This window comes from Acomys russatus, chromosome 26 (assembly GCF_903995435.1).
Source record: "Acomys russatus chromosome 26, mAcoRus1.1, whole genome shotgun sequence".
Taxonomy (NCBI): Eukaryota; Metazoa; Chordata; class Mammalia; order Rodentia; family Muridae; genus Acomys; species Acomys russatus.
The window spans coordinates 2670009-2686922 of NC_067162.1; the positions used below are offsets into that span (position 1 = coordinate 2670009).

Genomic DNA, 16914 nt, shown 5'->3' on the forward strand with positions numbered 1-16914 from the left:
AGCTTAAAAAGTATTTAACTTTAAAAGAGCCAAAATAATCACATTCAATTTCATTTAATCACATTCAACCTATAAACAGATGGACAAACAGTGCTTTTTATAAATGAGGCATACAAAATACTTGCATATCAGCCAAAACTGGGTAGTAGCAATAGCTGAAGCAATCTCTAAAAGTGATTTAGTGTTAAATATATAATCATATAAGCACTAGCAGTTAACGGATATTCCCTATTCAAATGTTTGTCAAGCTCAGGCTCCATAATGCTCAGACACAATTAACTTACTAATTAATTTCTTGTAGCTTTTCTCACATGCAATTTTACTTAATGGTTACTTCTGTCTCTGAAACCCATTTGACGTGATAGTTTGATTATATATTTGTCAACATCAAGTGAAAAATCGAATTGCAGCCATGGCTCTTTGGTCTTTCTACTTTCTAATACTGAGGTTAGATTCTGGGGATGTGTGTAGACAAACAGGGTGGTCTCTCAAGGTGGCTTCTGCTTTTATATTTAACCTCTAATCATGTTTTTATTGTTATAAGGATAGTTATAGTGACTCTTTAGTGGCCAAAAATCTCCATAAGAAGTGTCATTTCTTCCTTTATAACATTTTTAAGGCCTGGTGAACAGAGAGTTCAAATTTTCATTTGGAGGGAAAAGCCAAGGCTGGTTACTGTGGATTCTCTAATTCAAAGGGGTCCTGTGGCCTCTGTGTGTCTGATGGCCACAAAACAGTGTCCACAATCACCCTCTCCTCTCCTCTCCTCAGACCCTGAGTGAACACAGGAAAAGAGCATGTATATCTGATGTGACTGTCTCTTTCTTTTTCTCTTCCTTCTCTTTTTGTTTTGTTTTTGAGACAGGCTTTCTTTGTATAATAGATCCCTGGCTGTCCTGAACTCACTTGTAGTCTAGGCTGGCCCTGAACTGACAGAGATCTGCCTGTCTCTGCATCTTGAGTGCTGGGATTAAAGGCGTGTGCCACCTCACCTGGCTGTGACTTCATCTTTCATGTACTATGAACACTAATAATCAAATGAAAGCTGCGTAATTTTGTTCCCTGAGATTTTTATCATAAAGAGTAGAAGGGCATTACATTTTGTCTTAGTGAGGTTAGAAGATCTCCCAATTTCTCTCAGAAATAAGAATAGCAAATTCCTTTGAGATAACTGTTTTAAGGATTAAAGGAGAAACTGCGAAGTTAAGGCTTAAACAAAGCCACTAGTGCTAATCCTGTTGAATATGTAACTAAATGTATTTATCTTTGGAAATATGCATTGTATGCTGGCCTGTTTCAAAAGATCTGGCAGAAGCTAATAACAACCACTTTTCCTTTACAACAATGCTTTCTTTGCAGTCTATAGATTAATGGAATATTTGCATGAGACTTTGGAGTCGATGAGTCACAACCGTGCACGGTGGGCATTTCTTGTTAGGAATCTGATTTTATTCTCCTAATGTCAAAATTTGAAGTTATAAGACTTTTTCTCACATTATTACATAATCAACATTGGTTTTGTGACATTATCACTTATTGAATTAATCTAACAACTGACAGATATTTATAAAATCATCCATTATAAATGAAGTCACAGTGGATATTTTCATGCATGTGGCTTTCCCATAATTTTCAGAAATTGTAGTGACTAGCTTTTAGTCTCATAACAGCAGGTCACTTTCTTGAGTTTTCTATACAGTCAAAAATAATGTTGGCATTGTTTTATTAATAAAACTTTTAAAATATAAAAATAAATTCTTCTCTCACTCTCCTCCCTCCCTTCCTGCCATCTCCCATCTGCCTCCTTTCTTTACCAGATCTACCACTTCTCCATTTCCCTTTAGGAAAGGGCAGGCCTCTAAGACACAACAACCAAGACAAACATGACAAAACATGAAACAATAAGACAAGGGAAAAGCCTTCATATGGATGCTAGACAGGGCACCCAAATAGGAGGAAAAGAGTTCCAAGAGCAGGCAAAAGAGTTAGAGACACACCTGCTTTCACTCTTAGTAGTCCCTTACAAAGACGCAGCTAACAGCCATAACATACACAAAGGACATAGTAGAGACCCACGCAGGCCCCTCCCTTACCACTTCCATCTTTGTGATCCCATGTGAGTATCACTTAGTTGGTTCAGTGGGTTATGCTCTCCTGGTGTCCTCTATCTTCTCTGACTCCTACAGTTTTCCCCTACTTTTTTTTTTTTAATGAGGGCCCCCATCTCTGATGGGAGGAACTCAATGGAGACCTCCAATTTAGACTCTCAGTGAGCCTCTGCATCACTTCTGTCTGTTGTCAGAGGAATCCTCTCTGATGATAACTGGACAAGGCACTGATCTATGAGTTTAGTAGAATATGATTTCTTTTTCTTTTGTTAACCAGTCATAATCGGTTCTACACTAGTTCTCTGGGCTATTCACTATCCTGGTTCCTGGTTCTTGGCCATTCTGGCAGGGTAGGGCATGGGCTGCCTCTCATCATGTGGGCTTCAAGTTAAACCAGGCATTGGTTGGCCACTCCCATACGTTCTGTGCCCCTATTGCATTAGCACATCTTGTAGGTAGGACAGATCGTAGGTCAAGGGTTTTGTGGCTGGTTGGTGTCCAGCTTTCTCTTTTTGCAACCTGCAGCGTACCTTCCTACATCAAAGGGACTAGATTCTTTAATAAAACCTTTTAATGAAATTTGATAGTTTTGTGTACCGCTTCCCTTTTAATTTTGAAAATGAAGAAAAAAATGATGCCATACTGGTTCTATTTTAACAAAGTTGTTGTTGCAACATTTTCTGTTACATTTCTCAGAAAAATTTTGAAGAACTATCTTTATGTTTTAATTAATGACAATAAAACTTTATTGGAGAACGTAATAAGATTGTCAATGTACTCTTAGATTATCACAACCAAGACTTAGAAATTATTATTCCTAAATCAGGATATATAGTGAGACAATATAAAATATGTTTGGTTTTATGAGGATATAATATCATTTCCTAAGGATACATTTTTTTAAATTGAATTAGACACAATTTTATGAAGACAGATTTGGAGCCTTAAAAATAGCTACTCGTTTTTCATTCAAGAAATGAGTACAAATCTAAGATATGTGAGAGAAAGTAGCTAATTTCTTTTGCCTGTTCATATGTTATTCATGTATTGTATTAGGTTGTCAGCAGCTAAATCACTAACTGGTGCTCAAATTTATATCCAGGGTTATAAAAACTAGCACTGGATTAGTTAAAACAATTTTTGTAAACGTCATAGTTTACCAAAAAGAGTTTGAAATTGCAGTTATTTTACAGACATACATTTTCCTTGAAGATGAAGACTCACTCATAGACACAGTTTGGGGACACATAGCCTTGTTCAGCAGCTGATGCTTGAATGCTGCTTTATTGGACCAAATTTATTAACACATGAAGGACAAGGAATAATTAAACACAGAAATGTATATTCTGCGAAATGTAGCATCAGATGACACAGTGAAGGCAGCAGTACTTCCATCTGGAAGACTGAGCCATCCTTTAGTGTCTTGTTATCTTTTTAATGCATTTTTAATGTGGCATACAAAGTAATGGAGTCCAGCATGTCAAGTTCATATATACATGTCTTATCCTCTGCTCTCATTCACTCCTGACTCTGCTGTCTTTCCATGCACTCCTTTCCTCTGCAGCTGGTATCTCTTTTTGAGTGAATCCTAGTCTCTTTTACCCTAGGCTGGCCTCTAACTTGGGCTAGACTTAAACTCCCAATCCTCCTCCTTCTTCCTAAATGTTGAAGTTACAAGCAATGACACTACACCCAGGTATGATTACTTACTAAAAATTTAAAAACACAAAAACAATAAATAATAAAAATACTCAGTAAAAGCATTTTTACATATTTAATTTATTTCAGATATAAAGTAGATTAGCATGTATTCTCAATTTCTATTAGTATATATGCTGATTTCATATCTTACAATGTATACAAAATGTTATTAGAAATTTGTTTTCTTGAATACTGACAGACTAGTTGGAAAGATTTCTGTATTCTAGTATGTACAAGTAAAAGCAATTAATAATTTATATGTAGCATAATAAAGTATATGAGCAAAGGGGTGTGCTCAAACTTTGCTAGAAAATAAATAGGCATTATAAATTAATGGTCATTTTGATGATCTTTGATTAAGAAGCTTCTGCTTCTGGGTGAGAAATCACACTGATGTCTTAGTCAGTCCTTTTCCCTCATTTAGCAGATGCATGGTTGTAGCCTCAGCCTTAAACTGAAAAAACCTGTACCCATAATCCATTTCTTCCTGTGAAAAATTGTTAAGAAAATACAGTCTTCATAAAACTGTCATACTTCTGATGTTCCTTTCAGAAAACACAATTGATGACTTGTGTGTATCTTATCACAGGGCATACGGGGAAATGTTGGGGAAAGGTGGGAATGGCCTCTTAGAGATTTAAATACTGGCTATGTTCAGCAGGAGTCCCCAATAACCACTGTTTCTCTACATCAATTCCTTAGGAATGTAGCCATTCTATCCATCACTTGGAAATAAGAAAATATTATTGACCCCAAGGACAGTGACAAACTTCATGGCTTTATAATGTCACCCCAGGAAAGGCTTGTAGGTTTACTTTTACAAAGTAATATAGAAAGTATTTCAGATAAATATCAGGGATACCAAATTGTGCAAAAATCAGTCACAAAAAGGGGGTAAAGAATTTACAAGCATTAATAAAATGAATGTTTTTGCATTTCAGGAACTTTTTTTTATCTAGAGAAATTATATTAAAGGTGGGAAAATGTCTCCTCTGTCAAAATAAGAGGAGACAATTTGCACATCATCTTGTCAGTATAACAGAAAGGATTTCACACTAAATTTTACTCTTTATCTAACCTGTGTAACTTTTGTGATTGGTTTTTCAGTGTTGAGGACCAGTCTCAGGGCCACGTACATGCTAGAGAAGTCCTCTTGCTGAGTTAAATTACATACCACTCTATGTAATATTTTATAGCCATGAGTTTGTAAGCCTTTACCTATTTCATTATTATACTCATCAAAATTAATTTGTCCCAATTTAGTACATCTTGTAGTTTTTTTAGAATTCTTTATTTGTAAGAATAGTTCTTACTAGAAATAATCATAATGAGTGAGTTAACCCAAAAGCAGAAAGATTCACATGGTATATACTCACTTATAATTGGGCACTAGCTCAAAAGACATGTCCCACGAAAGTCTTCACTTACCAGGAGATTGGGATAGATGTGAGGACATGCTACTGAGACTCTCTGTAAGAGAAATATAGGAGATGGGGAAATAGAAGGACCCAGAAGGTCCTAGAAAGCTACAAGAAGAACTTTGTGATGGGTGGATTGTGGCCTAGGGGGATCTGCTCAAACTATTGCAGTAAGGACAATATAAGTAGTAAACATTGAACCCCTACTCTGATCTACTCAATGGACAGGACATTCTCCACAGTTATGTGGAAAGTGGGGATTGACTCTGACATGAATTCTGGTGCTCCATATTTGACCACCTCCCCTTGCTGGGGAGGCCTGATGGCACTCAAAGAAAGAATAAGCAGGCTACCAAGATGAGACTTAATAGCCTATGACCATATAGTGGGGGAGGAGGTCCCCCTAGGTCACAGACCTAGGGGAGGGGAATAGGGTGAAAGCAGGAGGGAGGGAGGAACGGGAGGATACAAGTGATGGGATAACAATTGAGTTGTAATCTGAATAAATTAATAAAATTAAAACAAAAAAGAATAGTTCAAGTTTCCCCAGGAATTCCTGTATACATTATTCCCTCTCAACTTTCCCTTTGCTTTAAATGCAAGTTATTATACATCCACTGCTGATTGATGTCTGTATACTTGGGCCCTAAGGCAAGGAGTGTTCTTTAAATGTTCAGTTCTTAAAATAATCATTTCCAACATATTTTAAATATTTGCATTTCTTAAAAAACGTTTTGAAAAATATTAAACATGAGCTCAGCAGCTACATAACTCCTGCCCCTCCCTCCCCAACTCCTACTGTGACCCACCTCTCCCTTCCAAACTCATGACGTCTTAATTGTTAGTGTTGAGTGTGTGTGTATGTGTGTGTGTGCGTGTGTGTGTTTGTGACCTACTGTGCTGATCATTTGTTCCTGGAGGAAACTGCTTGCCCTAATTTCAACAGCCATTGAACCCTTCTAACTCTTCATCTAGGCCTGGGACCTTGAGGAGTTTCTCCTGTTCATGCTGCCAGACAACCATACTGTTGATATTTCATAATTGCACTTTCCTGGCTATGTCTAGAAGATACTGTCTAGCAGCCAATGTTTCCTGGACCACTGGGTCTTAAAATCCTGTTCTCTCAGAATCCATTGACTGGCTGGCTGTAGTTCAGTCACCTTGGATTGTGGTTTTGTGAGATTCCCCTGTCTGCATTGGCATGGCAACAGATATTTCACTCTCCAGCTCTTGCTTATGCAAGATGTTACAGGAAAATTTTTCCTGCAATGTTGAGAAGACATCCTCTAGCAGCCAGTGTCCAGGAACTTCAGCTCACAAAATCTAAGAATGATATACATTCTAATTATCTACAGAATAATTTATGAATGATATTGAAACTCACATTCCAGAATGGTATGATATTGGGATTCATAGACATACAATATGGTACATATTAAAAGATAATACAACTTTCAAGATGAACTCTAGGTAAAATTACAAAAGACAGATTTGAGTTTCCTTGCTATCTACTGACAACCAAGCTTTGATGGCCACATCAGATATCAAACTCAGACTTCCAGATCCAAGATGGTGGTGAGCAGTGTGGACCGTGTTTGGAAGCTCCATTGAACAATTCAGGGAATTGCACAGATTTCTGAGCCAGGAACACCAAGGTCCCCACACCATGGCAGAAGGAGTGCTCCACGATTTGGAGGGACAAGGGTGCAGAGGACCTGTGTGCCTCTGCACAAAGGAGGAGCACAGATTTTCTTGGATCAGAGCAGCAGAGGCAGCAGCAGCAGCAGTGGCACCAGCGTCAGCAGTGACGGTGGCTGAGGTTTGCAGCTCAGAGCCTTCTGGTGGAGGTGATTGGTGTGGTGGCCAGTGGGAGTTGCTGTGGGAGAGGGGACTCTGGGCAGGATTTGGGTCGCACGATGCCTTGAGACCCAAACTGGACTCAGTGGACAGTTCAGCACTTGAGTCCCAAGTTCAGATCAGTGCGCAGTGCCATGGAGACACTGGCTCAGCTCAGCAAGCAATTTTGCCTGAGGCACTAGCTCAGCTAAGCTGCAGCTCCCCTGCTGTGATGCAGGCTGGGTGGAGAACTCAGTTCCACCCGAGGTGCTAGCTCAGCTCAGCCACAGTTCTCCTGCTGTGACACAGGCTGGGCGGAGCGCTCAGTTCCACCCTAGGTGCTAGCTCATCTCAGCAAGCAGTTCTGCCCAAGACACTATCAGTTCTGGGGCACAGATGCAGGCTGAGGTCAGCATGCAGATTGGGCCCAGAGTCCCTAGCTGGACTTGCTGGTCAGATTGGGCCCAGAGACTCTAGCTGAGTTTGTGCACAGGCTCGGCGGCCCTAAGACTATGGCTGGACTCTCCACACAGATTAGGCCCTGAGTCCCTGGCTGAATTTAGCATGCAGTGTGGGTCCAGAGTCCCTGGCCGAGCTCGGTGCACAATCTCGCCCCGGAAACTAAGGTGGAGCTCAGCGTACAGTTTGGGGCCAGAGTCTCTAGCTGTGCTTGGCAAATATATTGGGCCCAGAGACTCTAGCTGAGCTTTTGCCACAGTCCCGGGTCTAAGACGCTGGTTGGACACAGTGCGCTGTTTGAATTCAGAATTCCTGGCGGAGCTTGGCGGACAGTTCGGCCCTGAGTTTATAGCTGACCACAGCATGCACTTTGGGCCAAAAGCCCCTCACTGAGCTTGGTGCTCACTCCCAGCCCAAAAATTCTGGCTAGAATCTGCATGCGTTTGGGGGCCAGAGTCCCTAGGGGAGCTCAGTGCATGGATTGGGCCCAGAATCCCTAGCTGAGCTCAACAGACGGTTCGGGCCCTGAGAATCTAGCTGAGCTCGGCGCCTGGTTCGGGCCCAGTGTCCCTGGTTGGACTTGGCAGGGGACCCAGAAGGCTGTGGATACCTTGGCCTGACCCAACACTCATTCAGAGACCAAGAACGATTGCAGGACCCACAGTACATGGGAGCTGAGCATCACTGGCTGTGAGAGTCCAAAACGTAGGGCTAGCCTCCTGCCATCCACACCAGTGAAGCATCAGAGCTTCCAGCCTAGAGAAATCATGAGAACAAATGAATCTATCATCAGACCCCCTCCACTCAACTATGGAAGTTACCCAACAAAAACAGAGACGGCAAGATGTCTAAAGGACAATGTGAAAGCATACACACACACACACAAACAACAACAACATGGTGTCTCCAGTTTCTAGCTTTCCCAAAGAAAACAACCCAGAGAACTCAAATACAATGGAAATACAAGAAAATGACCTCAAACCCTTAGCAATGAGGATGATAATGGAGGAAAACAAATAAAATTCGTAATCAAATGCAGGAAGACGCAGACAAACAGGTGACAGACATAAAGAGCACAATAGAGTGGAACTGGAAAAATTTCAGAAAATGCAAACAACCAGATGAAAGAAATAAATAAAATGGTTCAAACTCTGAAGACCTATAAAGAGGCAATGGAAGAAACTCAGGAATATACAAACCATCAGTCAGATGAAAGATATCAAAAAATCAGTTCAAGAGCTGAAGAAGAAAATGGATTCAATGATAAACACACAGACAGAGGAAAAACGAGAACGTGAGACCTCAGAGAAGACGGCAAGCAACACAGATGTGAGTTTTTCTAACAGAATCCAAGAAATGGAGGAACAAATCTCAGGTCTAGACGATACAATCACAGATCTTGAAGCAACCATTGCAGAAAATGCCAAATCTAGAAAAATCCTGACACAAAACATCCAAGAAATCAAGGACACCATGAAAAGAAGAAATCTGAGGATAATAGGCATTGAAGAAAGAGAAGATATCAGACTCCAAGCCCAGAAACGATTCTCAACAAAATCATAGAAGAAAAATTCCCCAATCTAAAGAAAGACATGTCTATAAACATACAAGAGGCCTACAGAACACCAAATAGAATTGACCAGTAAAGAAAAACTGCCCGTCACATATTAATCAAAACACAAAACAAAGAAAAAATATTAAAAGCTGCAAGGGAAAAGGGCCAAATAACATTTAATGGTAAACACGCGACTTCTCAGCAGAGACCATATAAAACCAGAAGGGCATGGACAGAGATCCTGCAAACCCTAATAGACCACAGGTGCCAGGCCAGACTACTTTACCCAGCAAAACTATCAATAACCATAGATGGAGAAAACAAAATATTCCACGACAAAAACAAATTCAAACAGTACCAATCCACTAGGTACTAGAAGGAAAACTCCATCACAAAGGGTCAAGCTACAACCAAAACTACTCAAGAAATAGATAACTATCCCATGGCAAAAACACAACTACACAAACGCTCAACTGGAAACAACATCAAAATTAAGAATCTTAACAGTCACTTGTTACTAATATCTCTCAACATCAATGGTCTCAATTCTAAAAAAAAAAAAAAAAAAAAAAGACACAGACTAATTGAATGGGTGCATAAACAAGATCCAACATTCTTCTGCATTCAAGAAACACATCTCACCCATAATGATAGGCATTACCTCAGGGTAAAAGGTTGGAAAAAATATTCCAAGCAAATGGTCACAAGAAGCAAGCAGGCGTAGCCATTTTAGTATCGAACAAAATAGACTTTCAACCAAAATTAATCAAAAGGGATGAGGAAGGACACTTCATACTCATCAAAGGTAAAGTCAACCAAGATGACATCAGAATGCTGAACATCTATGCTCCCAATACAAGGGCACCCGCATTTGTTAAAGATCTGCTAATGAAGCTTAAACCACACATCGATTCCCACACAATAATAATGGGAGCCTTCAACACCCCACTCTCACTGAAGGATAAGATATTGAAACAGAAACTAAGCTGAGAAATAACATCATTAACAAATGCCATGGGTCAAATGGATCTAACAGATATCTATAGAACCTTTCACCCAAACAAGAAAGAATACACCTTCTTCTCTGCACTCCATGGAACCTTCTCCAAATTGATCACATCGTTGGTCACAAAGCAAGCCTCAACAGATACAAGAGGATTGAAATACTACCTTGTATCCTATCAGATCACCATGGTCCTAGCCTGCAATTCAACAACAACAGAAATAGCAAAAAGCCTACACGTTCGTGGAAACTAAACAACTCTCTGCGAAATGACACCTGGGTCAGGGAAGAAATAAAGAAAGAAATCAAGGAGTTTCTGAAATTCAATGAAAATGAAGGAACAACATACCCAAATTTGTGGGATACATTGAAAGCAGTGCTAAGAGGAAAATTCATAGCACTAAGTGCCTTTAAAAAGAAATTGGAAACATCGCACATAAGCATCTTACTGACACAACTGGAAACCCTAGAGAAAAAAGAAGCAGAAACCCCCAAGAGGAGTAGACGTCTGAAAATAATCAAACTCAGGGCTGAAATTAACAAATTAGAAACTAAGAAAACAGTCAAAAGAATCAACAAAACCAGGACTTGGTTCTTTGAGAAAATCAACAAGATAGACAGACTGTTAGGCAAAGTAACTAAAAGGCAGAGAGACAGTATTGAAATCAACAAAATCAGAAATGAAAAGGGAGACTTAATAATAGACACTGAAGAAATACAAACAACCATTAGATCCTACTTTGAAGGCATATATTCCACACAATTTGAAAATCTAAGGGAAATGGATGATTTTCTTGATCAATTTCACTTGCCAAAGTGGAGTGAAGAACAGATAAACAAGATAAATAGTCCCATTTCCCCTACAGAAATAGAAGCAATCATTGACAGTCTCCCAACCAAAAGAAAAAAGCCCAGGGCCAGATGGTTTCAGTGCAGAATTCTACCAGACCTTCAAGGGCGAGCTAATACCGATACTCTTCAAGCTACTCCAAAAGATAGAAATGGATGGAACACTACCAAATTCATTCTATGAGGCCGTAGTCACATTGATACCTAAACCTCACAAAGACTCAGCAAAGAAAGAGAATTTCAGACCAATTTCTCTTATGAACATCGATGCAAAAATACTAAATAAAACACTTGCAAAATGAATACAAGAACACATCAAAGATAACATTCATCATGACCAAGTAGGCTTCATTCCAGGTATGCAGGGATGGTTTACCATACAGAAATCCATCCATGTAATCCATCATATAAACAAACTGAAGATAAAAAACCACATGATCATCTCTTTAGATGCAGAGAAAACACTTGATGAAATCCAACACCTGTTCATTTTTAAAGTTTTAGAGAGATCGGGGATACAAGGCAATTTCCTCAACACAATAAAGGCTATATACAGCAAGCCAATAGCGAAAATCAAAGTAAATGGTGAGATAGATACTCAAGGAAATTCCTCTAAAATCGGCAACAAGCCAAGGGTGCCCACTCTCTCCATGTCTCTTCGATATAGTACTTGAAGTTCTAGCCAGAGCAATAAGACAACAAAAAGAGGTCAAGGGTATCCAAATGGGAAAGGAGGAACTCAAATTATCCTTATTTGCAGATGATATGATAGTGTACATAAGTGACCCTCAAAATTCCACCAGAGAACTCCTACAGCTGATAAACACCTTCAGCAAAGTGGCTGGAGACAAAATTAACTCAAAAAAGTCTGTAGCCTTCCTATGCACAAATGACAAGCTTGTTTAGGAAGCTTTAGGAAAGTCACACCCTTCACATGCAATATAAAACATTTAGGAGTTACTGTAACTAAGCAAGTGAAGGACTTGTTTGAAAAAATTTCAAAACTCTGAAGAAAGAGATTGAAGATGACCTGAGAAGATGGAATGATCTTCCTTGCTCATGGATCGGGAGAATTTACATAGAAAAAATGGCCATCCTACCAAAAGCAATCTACAGATTTAATGCAATCCCTATCAAAATACCTACACAATTTTTTAAAGACATTGAAAGTTCAATTCTGAACTTCATATGGAAAAACAAAAAAAACCCAGAATAGCTGAAACAATCTTCTACAATAAAAGATCCTCTGGAGGAATCTCCATACCTGATCTCAACTGTACTATAAAGCAATAGTAATTAAAACAGCATGGCACAGCAAGAACCTGGTTGATCAGTGGAATCGAATCGAAGACCCAGATATAAATCCATACACATATGGTCACTTGATTTTTGACAAAGAAGCCAAATCCATTCAATGGAAAAAGGATAGCATCTTCAACAAATGGTGCTGGTCTAATTGGAGGTCTATGTGTAAAAAAATGCAACTGGACCCATATTTGTCACCTTACAGAAAACTCAAACCCAAGTGGATTAAAGACCTCAACCTAAAACCAGAGACACTAAGTCACTTAGAAGAAAAAGTGGGGAAGAGCCTGGAACATATTGGCACAGGAGACAACTTTCTGAACAGAACACCAACAGCCCAGGCCTTAAGGTCAACAATTAATAAATGGGACCTCATGAGGGTGAGAAGCTTCTGTAAGGCAGGAGACACTGTCAAGAGAACAAAGCAACAGCCTACAGACAGGGAGAAGATCTTCACCAACCCTACATCTGACAAAGGTCTAATATCCAAAATATATAAAGAACAAGAAATTAAACACCACCAAACCAAATAACCCAATTGAGAAATGGCGCTTGGAACTAAACAGAGAATTCTTGGCAGAGGAATATCAAATGGCCGAGAAACACTTAAAGAAATGCTCATCCTTGTTAGTCATCAGAGAAATGCAAATCAAAACAACTCTGAGATTTTATCTTACACCCATCAGAATGGCTAAGATCAAAAATTCACGTGACACCACATGCTGGCAAGGATGTGGGGAGAGAGGAACACTCCTTCATTGCTGGTGGGAATGCAAATTAATACAGCCACTTTGGAAATCTATCTGGTGCTATCTCAGAAAACTCGGAGTAGGGCTTCCTCAGGACCCAGCTATTCCACTCCTTGAAATAATTCCTGAAGATGCTCCAGCACACAACAAGAAAATTTGCTCAACCATGTTCATAGCAGCCTTATTCATAATAGCCAGAACGTGGAAACAGCCTAAGTGTCCCTCAGCAGAAGAATGGATAAAGAAACTGTGGTACATATACACTATGGAATACTACTCAGCCATTAAAAACAAGGAATTCCCGAAATTTGTGGACAAATGGATTAAGCTAGAAATGATCATAATGAGTGAGTAACCAAGAAGCAGAAAGACTCAAATTGTATATACTGATTTATATCTGCATACTAGCCTAAGGGGCATGTCCCATGAAAGCCTTCACTTACCAGAAAACTGGGACAGAGGGGAGGACATCCTATTGGGACTCTAGATGAGAGAAGCATGGGAGAATAGCAAAGTAGAAGGATCCAGAGGGTCCTAGAAACCTACAGTAGAACATTATGTTAGGCAGATTTGGGCCCAGGGTTCCCGCTCAAACTAAGGCACCAGCCAAGGAGAATACAGGCGGTAAACTTTAAACCCCTACCCAGATCTAGCCAATGGGCAGAACATTCTCCACAGTTGAGTGGAGAGTGGGGTATGACTTTCACACTTACTCTGGCACCTCATATTTGATCATGTCCCCTGGAGGGGGAGACCTGGTGGCACTCAGAGGAAGGATAGCAGGTTACAAAGAAGAGACCTGATACCCTATGAGCATATACAGCAGGAAGAAATCTCCCTTAGGACCAGTCATAGGGGAGGAGAATAAGGGGAAAATGGGAGGGAGGGAAGAATGGGAGGATACAAGGGATGGGATAACCATTGAGATGTAACAAGAATAAATTAATAAAAAATAAAAACAAAACAAAACAAAACAAAATCGTACTTCCAACTCCTCAAAGTCCAAGGGAAGAGAAATAATAACAAGGTGTAACACAAAACAAAGAATCTTGCTCAAGAATCTAATTAATGCAAAAATAAAAATAGGCTATAAGAAACTAAAGCAAGACTAAAGTCAGTTTAAGTTAGAAATTTACTCTGAGAATCAGGAAAACTGGCTGTGAAATTCCAAGGCGTGTTAGTGCAGAAGAGATAGCTGTGGTGAGCAGCCTTCCCTGTGCCTCTCCTTTAGATATGTGGCCAGGAGTCACACAGTAGCACCGTTTTTTAGTTTCTACATGCTAAGAATTTGAAAGAGAAGTAGACTCTGAGAGATACCGAAAAACAGTCGCCATGTTAAAAATAAATCATATCTATGAAGAAAAACATGTAGACGCGTAGTTGCCAAGGGTCCGTATCAATGGCAGAGAGCCCTCATTTTCTTCTATGCTTACCATCACTGCTGTAGGTTTACTCATTTTAGGATTGACGTGTCATCATTGTTTCTAGTATGGTTCCTCTGTGGTTTATCCTGCAGTTCATGACCCTGCTTGCCTCACTGCTCCCTGTCTCAGGTCTAGCATCAGAAATAATTTCAGACTGGGTAGGCATATAAGTAACATTCGACTAAATTATTTAGAGTATTGATTACTCTAATTTAACTGCAGGGGATGAAAATTACTCGGACTAGCCTGACCTCTTTGAACAGTTGTGAACAACTTTGAAAGGTTCCCTTTCTTTTGGATTTCCTTCCTGTAGAAGTTTACTGCTATGCAATGATACATTGATTACAGCATCTTCTTCCTTCTTTTAGAACTTTATCAATATCATTACATGATGTTATATATTAAATTCTATGTTTGAGTCAAGTGCCTTTCTTATTTGAGGAGACTTGCCGCTGAAGGCTCATCTAATAGTAAAGTCCCTTAATTCCAGCTTCTGTATAGGTTGAGGCAGGTCATTCAAAAATTCAATACCTGCAAGGGAAACAGTGAATTCAAGGCCAGTTTGATCAACCTAGTAATAATGTGTCTCAAATTAGAAAAAAATTACAGAAAAGTATGTGTGTGTGTATGTAAATGTGTTTATTTTTCTAGTTATTTCTAAGAATTTTTTTTTACATCTTTTAGGTCAAAGACTGTTGTAATATCTGATAAAGATGGCAGCAAAGTCAAAAGAATTGGACCACACATAGAAATTTACCAATTGTTCCAGAAAAGAAACAAAATCATATTTACTAGAAAAATTATTAAACTGATCACCATTATACAAGCATATATCAGGGGATGGCTTGAGCGCAAAAGACTTCAAAGAATAAAGATCAAGGTAAGAGGTACCTTAAGGACAAGAATGCCTTCAAAATTTCACGTGTAGATTTTTGTTTTTTAAATACAGGGTTTCTCTGTGTTGCTCTGGCTGTCCTGGAACTCTCTCTGTAGACAAGGCTGGCCCCAAACTCAGAGATCCACCTGCCTCAGCCTCCTGAGTGCTCAGACTAAGGTGTGTGCCAGCACTCCCCATCTTCTTATGTTAAATTTACTTACAGAATTTTGAATACTTTTGCCTGGAAATAGGTGTGTAATTTTTCTTAAAAATTTTTTTGAATGAGAAAATGAAATGAGCAATCTGTTCTGGGAACAGTTTTGTCTTCTGAGAATTTGGACACTGAACAAAATATCAAGCTTATCCGTAGCTCAGGAGTTCTGGAACCAGAGCAAACCGTTCTCTTGCTTTTTGATATTTGCATACTGTAGTTAGAATAACTAGAAGCTGTCTGCTTTTCAAACTTGGAGGTACTCTTGTAGTGCACCAAACGTTTCCTTTGAAAATGACTGCATAGCTCTTTGCTCTCCCAATATCCACCTTGACAACTTTTAGAATCAGCAACCTTGATTTTCAGAATAAGCCCCAAGAATCCCCTTTGTTTACCAAAATACAAGAGAAGTCCAAATGGATGTATCTTGATAAACTGTGAGAGCTTAAGAAGTGTCCTCACCTTGAGGGCTAAAGCTTGGCAAACCATGAACAGTAGAGTGGATGAAGAGTGTACACTTTTCTCAGAGTAGTACTTTGGAAGGGCTTGAAGTTGGGTCCCCTGAGTACTTATTTGTAAGAACACAGCTATATTCTTGTTTGTAATATAAGTGTGTCCAATGGTTTCATCATTCTGATAGTAAGTCCAATGTCTTGTAAAAAGTAAATGCTTTGTGCTTAACACATCAGTAACAAGTTAGGTAGCTGCTGTTTCTGTTTTATGAGTGAAGAAATCCAAGCTTATATAAGTCAAACCAAGCACTTACAATCAAGTAAACAGCTGATAAATACCTGCCTGACAATAGGACTATGCTTAATCTCCATGTCCTGTGACTTACTTGAACTGCTTTTGGCAAGACTGTTTCCTATCCCAGTCAAAACTATATCACAGACCTTTCTCTGTAACTAAAACTCAGGAATTACAGTGCTTACTTGAAATTTATATAGTTAGATCACACTTCATATAGCTCCCAAATGAAGTCATTTTCTTTTCCAGGGACTTTCTCTCTTACATATGCACTATACCTATTCTGTAGTCACAGGCTAGAACTGTCTGAGTTTTTGACATATTATCATTACCAATTGCAATGAGTTCCACACATTTTCTTCTATTCTTTTTCTTTGCCTTTCCTTCAGATTTTATTTTCATCTGTTCTAATATAAACAGGTATAATAGATTTCTAATGGATTTCTTTGACTATGGGCTTATTTTCATTTAGTCCTCTGTAGTATATGCCACATGTTTTAAAAATATTTATTTATTTATTCACTTTACACCGCAATCATAGCCCCTACCTCCTCTCCTCTTTGTTCCACTCTCCCTTTCTCATCCCCTGTTCCCCACCAGTACCTGTTGAAGGATTATAAATACTTAATATTGACTTATTATTTTAAACAATGGTTACTCCTTATTCAGCTT

The 16914-nt window shown here is 39.2% G+C and overlaps 1 protein-coding gene across 1 annotated transcript in view; it reads left to right on the forward strand.

Annotated features, from left to right (window-relative positions):
• Iqcm (IQ motif containing M) overlaps positions 1-16914 on the forward strand; it is a 433038-nt gene that overhangs the window by 208766 nt on the left and 207358 nt on the right. The window contains exon 9 of the mRNA XM_051168995.1: positions 15092-15287. Within this exon, the coding sequence (XP_051024952.1) occupies positions 15092-15287 (196 nt within the window). The remainder of the gene's footprint in view (positions 1-15091; positions 15288-16914) is intronic.